General features: G+C 34.7%; 1 protein-coding gene and 1 non-coding gene across 2 annotated transcripts; one reads left to right on the top strand and one right to left on the bottom strand.

Annotated features, from left to right (window-relative positions):
* Positions 1 to 525: 525 nt before the first annotated feature.
* Positions 526 to 609, bottom strand: TRNAL-CAA (transfer RNA leucine (anticodon CAA)). The gene has a single exon. It is a non-coding gene; the product is annotated as a tRNA-Leu (tRNA).
* An 828-nt stretch (positions 610 to 1,437) lies between these two features.
* LOC110777711 (uncharacterized) lies at positions 1,438 to 6,228 on the top strand. Its single transcript, XM_056832853.1, has 3 exons — positions 1,438 to 2,733; positions 2,827 to 4,288; positions 6,008 to 6,228. The coding sequence occupies exons 1-3, from the start codon at positions 1,438 to 1,440 to the stop codon at positions 6,226 to 6,228; spliced, it is 2,979 nt and encodes a 992-aa protein (XP_056688831.1).
* Positions 6,229 to 17,718: the final 11,490 nt, after the last annotated feature.

Here is a 17,718-nt window from a genome sequence, read left to right as displayed (position 1 = left end):
TCATGATTCCACAGTTTTAGTTGGGTAAAAATGAGTCGAGTCGAGCCAAGCCTAGACGAGTACTACCATATTCATGTTCGTGTTCATTTAATTAAGGCGAAGCCCGAGATTTCAACCAAGCTCAAAATTTTGTTCAAGTTCGGTATGTGTAAGAGATTATGTTTCCATGAACTATTTTTGAGCATACCAAACTTGAACAAATTTTTATTAATTGAGCCGAGTTCCTAAACGAGTTTTTTATAAACGATCTTTGTATAGTGTTTAACCTGTTTGAAAACATAATTTGAGTGTGTACTAATTTAGAATTTTAAGTTTAATTCTTTTACATTTTATTCTATTATATACTTTTGTAAGTTAAAAGTCAAAATTTTACCTATACTAAAACAATTATGTATGATAAATTTGATCATGAACATAAAAAGACGAGCTTATTCATGAACGATTGAATAATGAGTTGTTCGTGAACTTAAATAAACGAGTATTATATATGTGATTTAAGCTTCAAAATTTTGGGAAAAAAAAAATTGTCAGAAGTGGGATTTGAACCCACGCCCTCTTACGAAGACCAGAACTTGAGTCTGGCGCCTTAGACCACTCGGCCATCCTGACTTTGATGTTATTATTAGCCAAATTTATTATATAAATATACAGAGTAACAATTATCTTGCAATATATACTGCTGCTGCTCAATTTGTATTCCTCGGCTCCTCGCATCTTTCCCGTCCGTTCGATTGAATTTTTATTGGGTATTAATTGTTTCAACCTCGAAATTCTAATTTAATATTTTTTTTAAATTAAATAATACATGTATAAAATTCTTGCATGGTTCTATTTATTTATTTTATTAACATTTTAAATTCTTAATTTGTCAACCGTGGAATAAAATTGATTAGTTTCTTGGCCTTTAACTTACAACGACTACACTATTTATGTAGATTAGACAAAATAATACTCCCTCTATTCTTGTGTACTTACAACATATTAACAAGTTAAGCTTATGATCGGAGATTTAAGTTTTACAAAAAATCAACAATTGGATCTCATTTTTTTGATCTCAAAGGTTAGATGTGTGGTAGTTTAACTCACCTTTAACTCAAAGTTGATTATTCAAACTAATAAAATAAATCAAAAAAAATTATAAAAGTTATGACTTATGAGTTAATAAGTAATATTAATTTGTCAATGTTTTTGGGGATTTATTGGGTTTATTTTGTTCGTCTTTAGATTTGAGTTAATAGGTACGTGTTAATTTAGTGATTTTTTGTGAGATTATGATTGAAATTGGTTAATTTAGTGATTTTGTATGATATTGATGGTGCTAATTTTTTTTTGTTTTGTGTTTTTCTTCATCAATTTGTTATGGATGTTTGATTTTTTTTTTTTTAATGTTTACTTTGTGATGTTTATACGTTAATAACATAAGGAGAGCATGTGGAAATGGTAATAAGAGAGTTGGGCTTGCCACAAATCTCAGCTAATCAAGTTTCTTTTCTAGAAAGAGGTTTTTCGGATATCGAAATTAGAGATGCTATGTTTTCAATGGGAGATTCTAAATCTCCGGGGCCTGATGGTTTCACTGCGGCCTTTTTCAAAAAGCATTGGATCAAGGTAGGATTGTCGGTTTGTGAAGCAGTTCGGAGTTTTTTCTCTTCAGGCTACCTTCTTAAAGAATGGAATCATTCGATATTGGTTATGATACCAAAGAGAGACTTTCCAGAGGATACGAGTCATCTTAGACCTATAAGTTTGTGTAATACGGTGTATAAATGCGCTTCTAAGTGTTTGGTGGTGAGATTGAAGGCTCTTATTCCAAGCATTATTTCACCGTCTCAGCATGCCTTTATTTCTGGTCGTTTCATGGCTGACAATATCCTCTTGAGTCATGAAGCTATTGATAAATTAAATTATCATCATAGGGGGAGAAGTTATCTTGCTTCGTTGAAAATAGACATGAGCAAGGCCTATGATAGAGTTCATTGGGGCTTTCTTATTCAAGTTTTAAGGGGTTATGGTTTTCCTCAGCATTGGATCCGATTGGTTCATCAATGTATTTCGACAGTCTCCTACAAAGTGCTAATTAATGGCCACACATCGGAAAATTTTAGGCCTCGTTGCGGAATTCGACAAGGTGATCCGTTATCTCCTTTTTTGTTTCTTTTCTGCATGGATATTTTATCTAGAATGTTGCAGTTAGGGAATGATCTTAAGCAGTTTACGGGGATTAAATTGACTAGAGGAAGCCCGCAAATGACTCATCTTTTCTTTGCGGATGACGCTCTTCTTTTCTTCAATGCTACAAATGAAAGTTGTTGTGCAGTCTCGAACATTCTTCAGAGGTTTTGTGGAATCTCAGGTCAACAACTTAACTTGCAGAAATCTCTTTTTAAAGTAAGTCCGAATACTCCTGAGGAAAGTCGGCTTCGTTTCAAAGGTATTTTAAAGATGGAACTGGTTCAGAATATAGGAACACATTTGGGAGTTCCAATTGACTTGGTGGGAAAGAAACATTCCAATTTTCAATTTATTGTGGATAAGGTTGCAGTTAAGATCTCAGCTTGGAACTCTTGCAACCTTTCTCAATCTCAGAAATTAGTTTTGATTAACTCTGTTCTTCTTGCTATGGCTTCTCACGTCTTCAGCTGCATGGAGGTTCCATTGTTAATATCGTCAAAGTTAGATTCTATTATTGCTAGATTCTTCTGGGCTGGGAGAGCAGGTTCAGGTTTTCATTGGGTTAATAGGAGAACTTTGTAGCTTCCTCGAGGTCTTGGTGGTTTGGGAATACGGAATGCTTCTTTCTTGAATAAGGCTTTACTTATGAGGCAGGTCTGGAGACTTAATAATAACCCTCTCTCGTTGTTAGCTGGAGTGGTGGATAGGAAATTTTTGAAACTTCTAAGGACCGGGATTAAAGCTTCTCTTATTGGTAGGCGTCTTTCTTGGGGTATGAGAGGGTTGGGTAGAGCTTCCAACCTGGTTCTTGAAGGGTGTAATTGGAAAGTGGGTAACGGAAAGTCAATTGTTGCAGGGAGGGATAAGTGGGTGAACGGAGGTACTCCAGTTTTCAGTTCTAATGTCACTCTTAGGCAAGCTAAGGATTGGAAAGTACACCATTTCTTGCTTCCTTCTGGGGAAGGCTGGAATTTAGCAGAGATCAATTCTAGTTTTGAATTCTCGGATGCTCGGAGAATTTTGAGTATGGAACTTCCTTCTTCTAATGCTGAGGATTTACTTTATTGGAAATACCATATATCAGGTAAGCTTTCTGTTAAGTCTGCGTATGCCATACTAGTTTTAGGAGATTCTAGTGACTATGGGTTGAATTCAGAGTCCGTTTTCTATAAATCCTTATGGTCTATGAAGATTCTTCCTAAATGGAAAATGTTCATTTGTAAGCTCCTTCATAATGGGATTGCTACTAAGGCTAATTTAGGGAGGAGGGGTGTTCAGCTGTCAACGGTGTGTGACGAGTGTAATGCAGGAGATGAGGATCTTCAGCATCTTTTTCGGTTTTGCAAGTTTGCTCAGGATGTTTGGAGGAGTGGTTCACTCGCTATCCATTCAAATTTCAATGAAGCCATGTCTTTCCAAGAATGGTTTATGTTTTATATCCGACGATTTCAAAGTCAGGATGGTAAGAATAGTCCGAGGTGTTTGTACTTTATGAGTACTCTTTGGAGTTTATGGTTGGTTAGGAATAATCGTGTTTTTAGAGGTCAATCTACTTCTTCTTCGGCAATGCATAATTGTATCAAGTCAGGTTTGGATCAAATTTCAATATTGCACCAGCATCCGTCACCTTATTTAAGGTTTTTCCATCCTCCTGAAGTGGATCCGATCGTTCCTCCGTGCTTTTCTAGGATTATCTTATCAGGGATTGAAGATGGAAATCCCACTACTATAATTGTGTCTGATGGGTCTTGGTTTAAAAGCTCAAAGATTGCTGGTATGGGCTGGTATTTGGATAGGCAACAGGTTCCAAGTGATCGAATTTTAGGGGGTGCGCAGCCAGGTTTGACAAGTTCTGCTCTCCACTCTGAGGTTTTAGCTTGTTTATTAAGTCTGCGGTGGGCGTCTCAAGCCGGGTTTGATAGAGTCACAATTTTTACTGATTCTCTACGTTTGGTCGATTTACTGAGATCGATGGAGATTACGGATATCAACCTCATCTGGACGCTTGCGGAAATCCAAAGAATTGGAAAGACCTTTCTATGGTGTTGTATTAACAAGGTTGATAGGCAGAGAGTTCATCAGGCGCACAAGCTTGCAAAGGCAGCTTCTACTTTATGTTTGTCGTTTTGTAATTTACCTTAATTGCTTGTTTAAGCTTATGTCAAAAAAAAAAAAAAACATAAGGAGAGCAAATTTTACATGATAAAGATGTGTTCGAATAAAGATGTTTTTTAAAGGGGTTACATGCAATGGAAAGTATGATAGATTGATACAGAGTACAAAGTACTTTTAGGTTGTGACTCATATACTCATTTTCTGGAAAAAAGAAAAAAAAGGGTTCGGAGCGGGTTGGGTTATGCTAAATGGACTATGAGCCGACCTGACTGAATATGACTTGTGTTATGACCTGAACCAACATACCCATTTAAGTTTGGGCCCGACCCTCCCTTAACATGACCCATTTTATAGGTCTATGTTAAAACATTCAACAAACATTTTGCTTTATATTAAATTATGTGAATATTAGAAATTAGTTACTTAACATTTTTTGTTCAAATTATCGTTGAATTGTGAACTACAATGGACGATCTCCATTAATAAAGGAAATAAAAATTAATGTGGTGTTGATAGTTTTCAATGATGTCTATTCAAGAGGGGGAATTGGTGGAGTAAGAATAATAAATAATTAACTATTTTTGTACTTTTGCAAAAATAAAATGTTATTATATTTCTTAACTCGGGTACTTAATATTTCTTTAACCACCATAGTTAACTTTGGCTAGAAAAGTAAGACGAGGTCCCAATTATTGACAAAAAATAGGTAAAGTCTCAATTAGTGATTTTTTGTAACATTTAGACCCCAATCATGGGGTTAACTCACATATTGACTTTTTCACAATTCAAACATTAACTTTGACCAATTTTTTTTTACTACTATATAAAAATTAAATGTTATTATGTAATACTCCCTCCGTGTCTTAAAAAGAGATACACTTTTCTTAAAAGGTCGTATTTTAAAAAGAGATACATTTTCCTTTTCTGACATGTTTTGGTCCCAATTCCAATAATATTAATATTTCTCTCTTTCTTGTGGTCCTTACACTTACTCACATCATCCTTTTACTATAATAAATAATTCACCCACTATCCCACCTTCATCTTATTTTAATAAATTCAACTCACTCTCCTAAAACTACGTGTCGGTCAAAATGTATCTCTTTTTAAAATACGGAGGGGGTATGTTGTTGGATTATTCTTAAAGTTTTTAGTACTCCCTCCGTTCTTAAATATGTGTCCTATTTGAAAGTTTGCGCGGTGCATAATAAAAATGAGAAATGTGTAAGAGGTAATGATTGAGAGTGTGTTTTTTTTAAAGGATAAAGTAGATTATTGTTTAATGTATAAAGTGGGAGAAAAAAGAGGAGGGAAATCAGAAAAGTAAGGGGACTGCCATGTCTGCCATGTCACCAATCCATTAACTCAAAAAGTAACCAATGGAATTACAACAATAAAATCCATCAACAAATAGAATTGCAGGAACAAAATTACACGGATCACATGTGAAAGTGGGGAAAATTTATTTTTAGAGGGAATTTTTTTTGGCAAAATGGGACTTTTGTCTCCCTTTTTTCATACATATCAGGAGAGAGAAAAATTTCAGAAAGTTGAGAACCAAAAACTAAAGGAAAACATATAGAAAAAAAAATCAAAGCAGGTGCTGGAGCTTCCTTGCTTTGGCTTCTTCTGCTCAGACTTAAATGGAGGCAAATGATGAAGCACAATGCCGGCCAAGATGATGCGTGGAACATCAAAGATGGTTGGATACCATAATCAGATGAAGATGGTGACAACATTGATGATGAGGGGATTTATTTTGATTTGAATGACGCAGCAGAAGAAACATGGGACATGGAACATGTTGTGTTTCCATTTGACCTGAATGAACCAGCATCTTTGGAGCATCATCAAAGCCACTTGCAGCAACAACAAATTGTAGGGACAAGGGGTCATCAAATCAAGAAGAAGCCAAGGCTTAACTGTGACACAAGGTTGTAAATCCTCATGTGGTTGTTGAACAACCACTACAAAGGGGACAAGAACAAACCATACCATGGAGCCATTAAAGTTATTGCTCGAATCTACAATGTTCATCCAAGAAAAGTCAACCGGATATGGAGGCAAGCAAAAGCGCAAAAAGATGGCAACAAAGGCACAAAATGTAGGCAGGAAAAGAATCCAAGTGGAACAAGACAACATTACACAACTAAGCATGGGTGACAGAACATGCATTGGCAATGATACGACATATTGGATCAACAACCCTTTGGAGAATGATAAAAAAAAAAAAAGAGTGTTGTTAGACCGCACACAAACCCTCTACATCCTGGTTTTCAAGACCAAACATGCTACAAAGGGTCAAGTGGGTTCTAGATTTACTTGCAGGGGACAATCCACAAAATAAGAGGGAGTACCAAACTATGTATGACTTTGTGCATATTGATGAGAAGTGGTTCAACTTGTGCAAAAAGCACAAAGGGCATACTTAGGGAGGAGCGAAAGGGGCAAATACATATCAGGAAAGTCAAGCAAGTTCATACCAAAGGTAATGTTCACAATAGCAGTTGCAAGACCAAGATTCAATACTCAAGATGAATTCACATTTGATGGGAAATTGGGGATCTTTCCATTTACTTATCAAGAAGCAAAAAAGAGGAAATAAAAAACAGAGACAAGGGGACAATGGTCACTGAGGTGGTTGAATCAGTCAAACAAAAAGAAACAAGGGACATGCTCATCAATTACATTTACCAGCAATCATGCAGAAATGGCCACACGATGAAGGTCCAAAAACAATAATCATGCAACGAGACTCAATCTTATCCAAAGTGGCAACAAGTGCATCAACAAGGAGACTTAACAATCATTCTTGTTCTACAACCACCAAACAGTCCAGACCTAAACATTTTAGACTTGGGTTTTTTCAGAAGTATTCAATCTTTAATGCACAAGAAAATGGCAAAGGATGTTGATGATATGATATGATGGATGCAATAAACCAAGCATCCTATGAGTTAGATGCAAGAACACTTGGGAATGTTTTATTATCATACCAATATGTGATGGCCAAGGGTTCCGATGACTATGATGTACCACATGTGAACAAGGCAAGACTTTTAAGTCAGGGAAGACTACCAGTTCAAGTCATAACACCAATGTGGGATGTACATGATGGATGAGAGTTCTTTTATGGTACACAAAATAGACATGAAACTGAAAATTTACAATACATGGCAGAGAGCCCAAATCACAAATAAACACAACTCGTGCAACAAGGGAAGACATACCAGAGAGCTCATATACACAAGAAAACAAAGCAAGTCATGCATGGAAAGACATACCAGAAAGCTCAAATGCACAAGCAAACAGAGCAAGTCAAGCATGGACAGACATACTAGAGAGCTCAAATGCACAAAAAAAGTCAATAATGGGAAGACATGCCAGATATACCAGACACAAAAAGAGCATCTAGGGGACTAAGGATTTGGGTTGAAACGACTTGTATGTTTTGGGGACATGTATTTTTTGGGGACAATTAGTCACTTTTGGAAGCTTGAGTGTAAGCAATACATGTATGCAAAATATTTTGTAAACAAAGTAACATTTTGAAAGCTTGAATGAATGAAATGTTTAAATCTTATCTCAGATAGGTTATTTTTCATCATGGACAATGACATCAATATCCTGTTTCCTAATGAAGTGAAGGACTTTCACAAACTAAAATGCGAAAGGAAATTAACTCCATTAGAAAGCAGATACTAATGGTCAATTAAAATCTCAGATAAACAACGATGACATCAATGATAGACTCATCACAAATCAAACATAACAAGATCAAACATCACAAGTCAATATAGAAATGTAGGGTTTCAATCTCGGATTAGTTGACATACATCATTGACCATTCTGTTTCTCTATTTATCCAAACATTAACATTCTTTTGCCCAACGCAATAATTGATATTCACATTGAGTCATGTGAATATCATTCACTCCATTAGACAAAAGAAGTTAAAAGATATTTTAAGAAACAATAATCTCAGATTATCAACAATGATATCATTGAATATCACTAACACCACATTAACACATTTGAAGCACATAAAGGGGATAGTTAGGAATCATCATTGATCATACATAAACAAATGTTGCAATGTGGTGGTTCTCTCGAAGGGGATTGAGAAATTGTGTACAATTGGACAACAAAAAATTTCTTAATCCATTTCGAAGAACCACCTTGTCATTAATTAAGTCAAAACAACAATGTTGATAACAATCCAATGATCTCAGAATGTCCCCAAGCATCACAATCACAAATCCAAACTACAAACACCTAGTGTCGGAAAAGCATCATCATTGATACTAATGGCAGCATTAGTGTTTGTAGTTTATTGGTTTTGCTTCTCAACATATGAAAGACTCATCATTGATCACACGCAATAAAGGTACTAAAGGGGACAGCTAACTACTCAACAAACAAGATATGAATTGCCTTCACAATCTAATGTCAATTTATATGTGAAAGAATCTATTTGTTTCCTAACACATTAAAACTGGCAAAAGATCGAAAAGGCTGCACAAATCATGTTTTTTAAGCAAAGTTACCTTTTGAACGCTTGAATGAATGAATGTAGGGTTTCAATCTCAGATTAGTTGGCATACATCATTGATCATTTTGTTTCTCTATTTATCAAAATTTTAACATCCTTTTGCCTAATGGAATAACTGATATTCACATTGGGTCATGTGAATATCATTCACTCCGTTTGACAAAAGGAGTTAAAGGACATTTTAAGAAACAATAATCTCAAATTATCAACAAAAGCATAATTGAATACCACTGACACCACGTTAAAGGATTTCAGCATGTTCCCAAGCATCATTGAATATCACTAACACTACATTAAAGGATCTCACAAGATCAAACATCATAAGAGTAATGTAGGGGTTCAAACTCAGATTTGTTATTTACATCATTGATCATTTTGTTTCAATATTATCGTAACTTTAACATTTTTCTGCCGAACAGAGTTACTATATTGATATTCACATTTGATCATGTGAAATGACATTCACTCCGTTCGAAAAAAGAAGTTAAAGGACATTTTAAGAAGGAATAATCTCAGAAGATCAACAGTGACATCATTGAATATCACTAACACCACATTAACACATTTGAAGCACATAAAGGGGACAATTAGGAATCATCATTGATCAAACATAATATTTTGGTGGTTCTTTCGAAGGGAATTCAGAAATTGCATAAAATTGAATAGTAAACAATCACTCAATTCCCTTAGAAGAACCACCTAAACAACAATATTGATCAATCAAAAGGTTCTCAGAATGTCCCCAAGCTTCATTGTCAGAAATTCAAACTACAAACACTTAGGCCTGAAAAACATATCATTGATACTAATGACATCATGAGCGGTTGTAGTTTATTGGATTTGTTTCTCAGCATATGAAAGATTCATCATTGATCACACACAATAAAGCTACTTAAGGGGACAACTAACAACTCAACAAACAAGACATGAATTGCCTTCACGATCTAATGCCAGTTTATATGTAAAGAAATCAATTTGTTTCCTAACACATTAAAACTGACAAAAGATCGTAAAGCCAAAATAAACCATATTTTTGGGATCCCAAATTTCCTCAAGCTTCATTGAAGAACACCATGTTCACAAACACTTAACACACAAAAGCCTCAAACAACTAACGACTTGATGCTAATGGCGCATTATGGTTTACAAAACGAAGATAAATTCTCAACGTGCAAAGTGAAAGGCTCATCACATATCAACACAACAGAGACAAAACATGACACATATTTAAGAAACATGGACAATACTCAGGGGAAGATCAAAGGGACATGCAAATATGTTTATTTTTTAAAACATTCAACACAAATAGGGACATTTCATCTAGTAAATATTATCACAAACTGGACATTTCATCAAGTAAAAATCAATCGGAAAAGGGACCTTTCACCAAGTACAAATCAACAAAACATGGTCATTCCATCAAGTAAAAATCATATGATCAAATAACTGAAAATGGGCATGGAATCAAATAAAATCAATATGCAAGGGACATATCATCATCAATAACTAAACAGGGCATATTTCATGATAAAACAGGGCCAAATTCCACATGCAACAACAATAAAATTTGGAGTTTATGGGGTTTATGGAGCTTATGTATTTTATAGGCTTAGGAAAAATAATTGGGCTAAGATTAGGATTCCTTATCCCAATTTGAGAGTGTTTGAGTTCCTCAAACCCATTTAGAAATATTTTCCAAATCTAAAAAGTATTTCCATATTTCAAATCCTTTTCAAAGCATGATTCTAATAAATATTTGACTTGCATAAATCATTAAAATACTTAGAATATATTTAAATAAAATTAACTATACATTAAAATATATACTAATAGAATTCATAAATTTTATTCATATATAAATAACTATATGTTAAAATATATTAATAAAATTTATAAATTTACGGGGGATTACACCACCAAAGTCCCCTGGTGGTTGTTCTGAAGGTGTGCATGGGGGGGGGGGGGGGGGGGGGGGGTTCTGAAACCCAAATTTCTAGGCAACCACCGCAATCAATGGTGGTGAACGAAGGTCTCGATGACGGTGGTGAAAAATCTGAGGGTGCATGTTCGAGGTCCTAACTTTGTCAGTGTTGCATGTCTACAAAGGGGAGGGCTCTCTCTCTCTCTCTCTCTCTCTCTCTCTCTCTCTTCTTGACTTTCCCCTTAATTAGCTGGATTTGCAGGCCGACAAGTGTGATCTATTGCTGGTAAGGGTTGGATTTGTTGTTGTTGAAGGAGGATTTGTTGTTGCATGTGGAGTTTGGAAGGTTTTATCATGAAATATGCCCATGTTTATTTATTCACGATGATATGTCCCTTACGTGTTGATTTTATTTGATTCTATGCCCCTGTTTAGTTATTTGATGCACTTGTTGATGCACTCTCAAAACTCACGACACTCTCTTCTTTTCTCCTTCCCTCTTTCTTTTTCTTTCTTTCTTTTCTTTCCTCCTCTCACATCGGCCACAGCTTCCCACCACCGACCACCCTTTGCCACGTCGTCGCCCGCCGATCACCTGCAGCATCGTGGCGTCGTCGCTGCTCCTCATGTCGGCGTTTCCCCTCTCTCTCTCTTCTTGGTTATTTCTTCACCCTTTAAATTACTTAATGTATTATTTATCTTTTAATAATTTAATTAATGTTTTCATGATTTAACTTTATAGTTTTGACAATTTAAATATAGAATTCAGATTATACATTTTATATAATAAGTTTATAAATTATCAGATTCATTTATCTTGTTCAAATAAGAGTTTTAATTACAAACTCTAATTAAGAGACTCTCTCCCCTTCATTTTTGTTCGTCCCTCTCCTATTTCACCCACAAAATTCAAGATTTTGTTTTAAATGGTGAAATTTGACCATGAAAATTCCAGATCTGAAGTTTTCATGGTCAAATTTGACCTTTTAAACCTCGATTTTGGCTTTGGATGCTAGGTATGTTGAATTTTTTTGATATTTTTTTTTAGTTTATTTTGGTTTAATGACGAATTATTGGGTTTGTTGATGATTTTTTTTTATGATTGTGGGTTGGTTGATGATTTCTTGTGATTTTATGGATTTTTTTGTCTGGGTTTTATGAATTTAGGGTTAATTTTAGCTTTTTGATAGTTTCATTCGAATTTTAGTTGAACTTTTTTGATGATTTTTTCATGTTCGGATTTTTTGATGATTTTAGTTTTGTTCGAACTTTTTTGATAACTAATCCTAGTTTTGTTCGAATTTTTTTATTTTATTTTTTGATAATTTCTGGGATTGGTGAATTTTCTGGATTTGATAATTTTTTGTGATTTTTGATGATTATTTTTGATAATTTCTGGGTTTGATAAAATTTTGGTTTGATGATTTGGTTCGTAATTTTTGGATGATTTTTCTGGTTGCGTTATGGTCGGCGTTGAAGGAGTGAGAACGGTGGCACGTCGGCGCCGGCATTGAGGAGGGTCGTGTTTAGGGGAAGGGGGCAGTGTTGAGTAGGGGTGTTCATAAAAACCCGTAACCGCAAATCGTACCGAAAACCGAAAAAATCGGACTAAACGGGTGGGAAATCGAACCGAAAAATTAACATAAACGGTTACGGTAACCGAACCGGCAAAACTAACGGTTAAACGGGTCGGTTACAGTTACAATTTTTGACAAAACGGTTAACCGAAAAAATAGAAATTTATTTTTAAAAAAAGATATTCAATATAATTTTGTTGGAGGTGACAAAATCACAAAATTGTAGTTAAAGTATTTTAGTAAAAATAAATGTTTGTTTGTGTATTACTAGCCCAATTAGTGTAATTACTTCTTAGGCTCTTCGCTCATCAGTCCATTCTTGAAACAAGAGTACGTGACTTCGTAATTTTGTTTGAACTTGATGAACTTGTGTAATTTTAGACGTTGCTTGGACTTTTTTTGTTTGACACGATCTTCTATTTAAAATGTTATTATTAGTAAAAAAATAATACGATAAATGCGATTCAAAACAAAAATAAAAATTGGAATAGGCGTTTATGGTTAACCGGGTAATCGTACCGAAACCACGGTTAACCGTTTAACCGCTAACCGATACGGTTACGATTCATGAAAATGCCGAACCGGAATTTTCGCTTGTTTCGGGACGGTTAACCACCCATGAACACCCTTAGTGTTGAGGTCCTTGTGTGGGGGGGGGGGGGGGGGTGAGTTACTTTGCTTTGATGATCCCTGGTATTTTTGGTGTAATTTGATTGGTTGATTTTGTTGGTAGTGGATTGATGACATGACAATGAGTTTGATTTTCTGATTTCTCTCTCTTTTCTTTTTGTACTTTTCCTAATTAAACAATTATCTACTTTTTTCTTTTAAAAAAAAAAAAAATCATTCCCAATCATTAACTCTTATGCACTTCTCATTTTTATTAATTACCATGCAAAGCTTCAAAAGCGACACATGTTTAGGAACGGAGGGAGTATCACATTATACTAAAACAGACTGAATGAGTAACACGTGTAACTTTCTGGTGCAAAATTTTTCCGCCTAAAGTTTTTTCCTAAAAGATCTCTACTTTATTTTTATTTTATTTTCTATCCTTTTATATTTACTGTTTATGTATGGGAAAAAAAATATGTTTGTAGATTATGAAATAACATATGTTACATAATAATAATTAGCTAAATATAAATGTTGGTAATATTTTAGTCAAATCATTCGTATTATGTGATATAAATGAGTATGTTCAAGATTTAATAATTATACAGTAACTTTAAGTTAAGAACATTTCAGCTAAATAATTTTAGAATATTCGTGCATGCACGAGATCTAATCTAGTTTATAATCAAAATTTTAGTATTGCAAATAATATTAAGATGTGTCTATAAAGAAACAAAGGGAAGTACTACTTGGTACTAGATAGTGTTTTACACCAATTAAGTTGGTTGGAGCATGTCATGGGTTATGAATGATAGAGATTAGAGCTGCCAATTCTCAATTTGAACCGTAGAATCCGTCGGGTTAATCCGATCGTGAACCGTTACTTACCAGTGAGTTGGAACCGGAATCCGATCTGATCCGATAATATTCAACACAAACCCGAACTATCTCAAAAATATTAACCTGATTAAGATCCGTTGTCGATAACAAAGCGTCATGCGACAACCCGAACCGTTTCTACCCGAACCGAATGGACACGGAAATCGTTAATGACCCAATTTGTTTCAATCCGAACCGTTTTAACCCGTGAAAATCCCGTTAAATTTGGATCGTATACAACCTGAACTGTTTCAATCAGGACCGTTTACAACCCAAACTGTTTCAACCCAGACCATTTACAACCCGTACTGTTTCAACCCGGACAGTTTATTACACGAACTGTTTCAACCTGAACCGTTTATATCCCGTTTAATCCAAACCATTTATAACCCGTCTCCCCCGAACTACAAGACAATTTTAACATGTTTTATTTGATCCAAATTAAAAGTTGTACTATGTACTAAAATGTTTTTATAAATTAATGTCAAGATAAGAAATATAATAAATTAATAAGTAGGCTAATAGTTTACATAAAAAATACTCCGTAATAAACTATAAATCTATAATTACTGATACGGTCATAATATTTCATAAGTAGCAAAACAAACATTTGTAACCCATATCATCCATCTAAGCAATAAGTTATCATGTCCTATAAAGTATAAACCCAACCCTTGGAGGAAGTAAACTATATTTTGCTTGTAATAGTTTATCCATGGCGATATTGTAGATAAACCGCAAACAAACCCCAAAAGAAAAAGAGAGAGTTTAATTAATTTGCCATTGTTTTCGATATTAATGGCATTTTATTTTAATCATCAAACAAAGCTGTTTAAACTAATATGAATATATGATAAACTTGTATTTACAATCTTTACATACTTATTACATATTAATTAGTTCATCATTATTAATGATTAATTACTACGTTATTAGTTATTAGTTATTAGTTGATCAATAAAATGTTTCATGAATACGAAGTGATCTATAAATTTTATTATTCATTAGTTCATCATTATCTATTACTATATACTAAAAGAGACACCAGGAATGACACGTGTCACTTCCTGTTGAAAAATTTTCCCGCCAAAAACTCTTTCCTAAAAAGACATGTCTATTTTATTCTTTTTTTTTATTTTCTATCCTTTTGTATAAATGTTTATATATGGAAAAAAATATAGGATTATGGAATATGCCATTATTAGAAAATTTTGGTAATATTTTAGTTAAACTGTCATATCAATAATAGAAAATATTTTTACTCAATATTTTGATCAAATTAGCATATTAAATATATTAAATATTTTAGTTAGATCATCATTTAAAACATATAAAATATATAATACGTAGTAGGTTAAAATTGTATATTATATGATAATAAAATGAGTACATTCGAGATTATTAATTACGCAATAGATTTAAGGAATAAATAATTCAATTAAAAATTCTATAAAAAAGATGGTCAAATAATAATTTTCAAATATTCGTGCGTGCACATGACCTAATCTAGTCTATGATAAAACTAAGTCATATACTATATACTCACTAATTCTACTAGTCTTAAAATTTTACTCCATATTATAATATAAATGTATTGAAAATTATGATTTTAGTAATAACTCGATATTGTTTATAATTTGTATCCGAGTTGACTTGATTAGACATGAACCCGACCCGATATGATATGAACTTGTTACAACCCGGCATGTTTCAACTTGAACCGACCTGGGCTGACCCGACTATATCCGATCCGATATGACCTGACCCGATTATAAACCGACCCGACATGAATCCAACCCGATTAAACCCGTTTACAACCCGACCCAATCTGAGCTGACCCGATGAACCCGAATTGATATTAACCCGACCCGATATGAACTCGTATCAATCAACCCGAACCGAGCCGTTAAATTTTCAACCTGGCCCGACCCGATAGCTAAATGAACCCTTTTCAAACCGAACCGATGAACCCGACCCGAACCCGATACGTTTGTCAGAATTGACTCCTCTAATAGAGATAGAATTCTCCTAGGATATTTTATGTACACTAAACTTTTAGTCGCATTAAATTTACCCATATAGTTAGAAATAATATTGTAACCCACTCCAATTTACAGAGTTTCACATTATGTAACAATGAACTTATGACTTAAGTATGAGGAGCTAATAGCCTAATAGCTACGGTGTTTGGTGTATGCTTTGTAAGCATTGCGAATAGCAAGACGTTCAGAAAGCAGTGTTGGCAACTTGGCATGTTGCGTATGACATGCAGTTAAGCACGAGATCTGCACATTTTGGATACGCTAATATGCTACGGACTAGTATTGTCGATACACCTAGCTTACTGTTACTTTCGAATCATGTATAAAGTACTCTGTACTGTAGTTGGTACCTACCTGACTTTCAGGGAAGAAGAAAACACCGCAAAACATTCATTATTGTTTTAGTTCGACTACTACAGTAATTGCTAACCCCTATTCAACTTGCTAGTTGCTATGTTGTGGATTCTGGAGTACATTTTTGGCTTTTAAATAATTGTTTAAAATATCGACTACTCTGTATTTTAACTTCTTAAGACTATTTACTGTTCGACTTACTGATAAATTTAGAAGACAAAAAGTGTTTTCATTTATTTTCACACACCAACAAAGTTTATTTCAGACGAAATAAGTTTATTTTTCCTAGATAAGCTTAAACAATATAGGTTGAATAAAACGATGCTTAGGCTTTTATATTACGGTGGGTAATCTTGATTTTTGTATCACCCGATCTACCAGTAAAACGCACACAACAACACGTACAACCGTACAAGTGATTACCCATCAACATTCAATAGTACGGAGAAACTCTTAAATCCAAACAAGGCTTTGCCTAATAATAAATGTTGGACTTCATACCCTATTCACTACGAGATCAAGAGATCAAACATCACTACATTTTTTTTTATTTTTGTTTACAGATAGCTACAACTCTATAGAAGTAAGGATTCCCTAATCATCCTCACTAGTCATTTCCACAACCAGTTCTATATGGTCCCTGTTATAAATGAAGGACCTTTTAGGCTTGAATGTTGATTTGTATGACAATTTGATGTTTGAATAATGAGAAGAAATAATTAAAGAAATTAAAAACACACACAAAAATTTAAGGTGGTTCACTCTTCAATGAGCTACATCCACCATGGGGGAGGGTTTGGAGCTTGTATTACTCTTCAATGGAGAAAGGATTACAAAGAGGAATTCTCAAAGGTGAAGAAGAGAGAATTCTTAGATCTAGGGTTTCAACCTCACTTGTGTTTCTCTCTCTTAATTCTGAAAATCTCATTACATTTGGTATTTATAGTGTTAGACATCAAACCAATCTAAGGGACAAGAAAAGACCACGTCAATTGTACCTTGTGGAGAAGAAAACAGATTACCCGCAGAGTTCGGTCGAACCTTCAAAGGGTTCGGCCGAACCAAAGTCAGGTTCGGCCGAACTTACCAAAAAGTACGGACGAACCTCCAAAAACATAGTTCCTGATTCTCTTCAGGTTCGGCCGAACATTCTAAGAGTTCGGCCGAACTTCCAGTAGGTTCGGCCGAACTTACCCAAAGTTCGGGCGAACCTCCAAAATCACAGCTACTGACTTCAGGTACGGCCGAACCACCTAATAGTTCAGCCGAACCTCCAGCAGGTTCAGCCGAACCTCCAGCAGGTTCGGCCGAACTTCCCCTGCTGCATGACAGCTTCTCGTAAAACAGTCATAACTCCCTCATTTCTCATCCAAAATGAGCTTATGACCAGGCGTTGAAAAGCTATTGAGCCAAGCTTTCACCTCCAACTTGAATCAACTCAATCTAATGAGTAGATCATGAGATATGTCCATTTGAAGTCAGACCTTCTAC

The sequence above is a fragment of the Spinacia oleracea genome, chromosome 6, assembly GCF_020520425.1.
Source record: "Spinacia oleracea cultivar Varoflay chromosome 6, BTI_SOV_V1, whole genome shotgun sequence".
Taxonomy (NCBI): domain Eukaryota; kingdom Viridiplantae; phylum Streptophyta; class Magnoliopsida; order Caryophyllales; family Amaranthaceae; genus Spinacia; species Spinacia oleracea.
The sequence above is the reverse complement of the archived record's forward strand: the minus strand, read 5'-3'. Positions and strand labels throughout refer to the sequence as shown.

Coding starts and splice junctions, on each gene's coding strand:
- LOC110777711 (XM_056832853.1), top strand. CDS start 1,438: ATGGTAATAAGAGAGTTGGGCTTGCCACAAATCTCAGCTAATCAAGTT. Junction 2,734..2,826: donor CAGGTTCAGGTTTTCATTGG/GTTAATAGGAGA, acceptor CTTATGAGGCAG/GTCTGGAGACTTAATAATAA. Junction 4,289..6,007: donor AAAGGCAGCTTCTACTTTAT/GTTTGTCGTTTT, acceptor TACCATAATCAG/ATGAAGATGGTGACAACATT.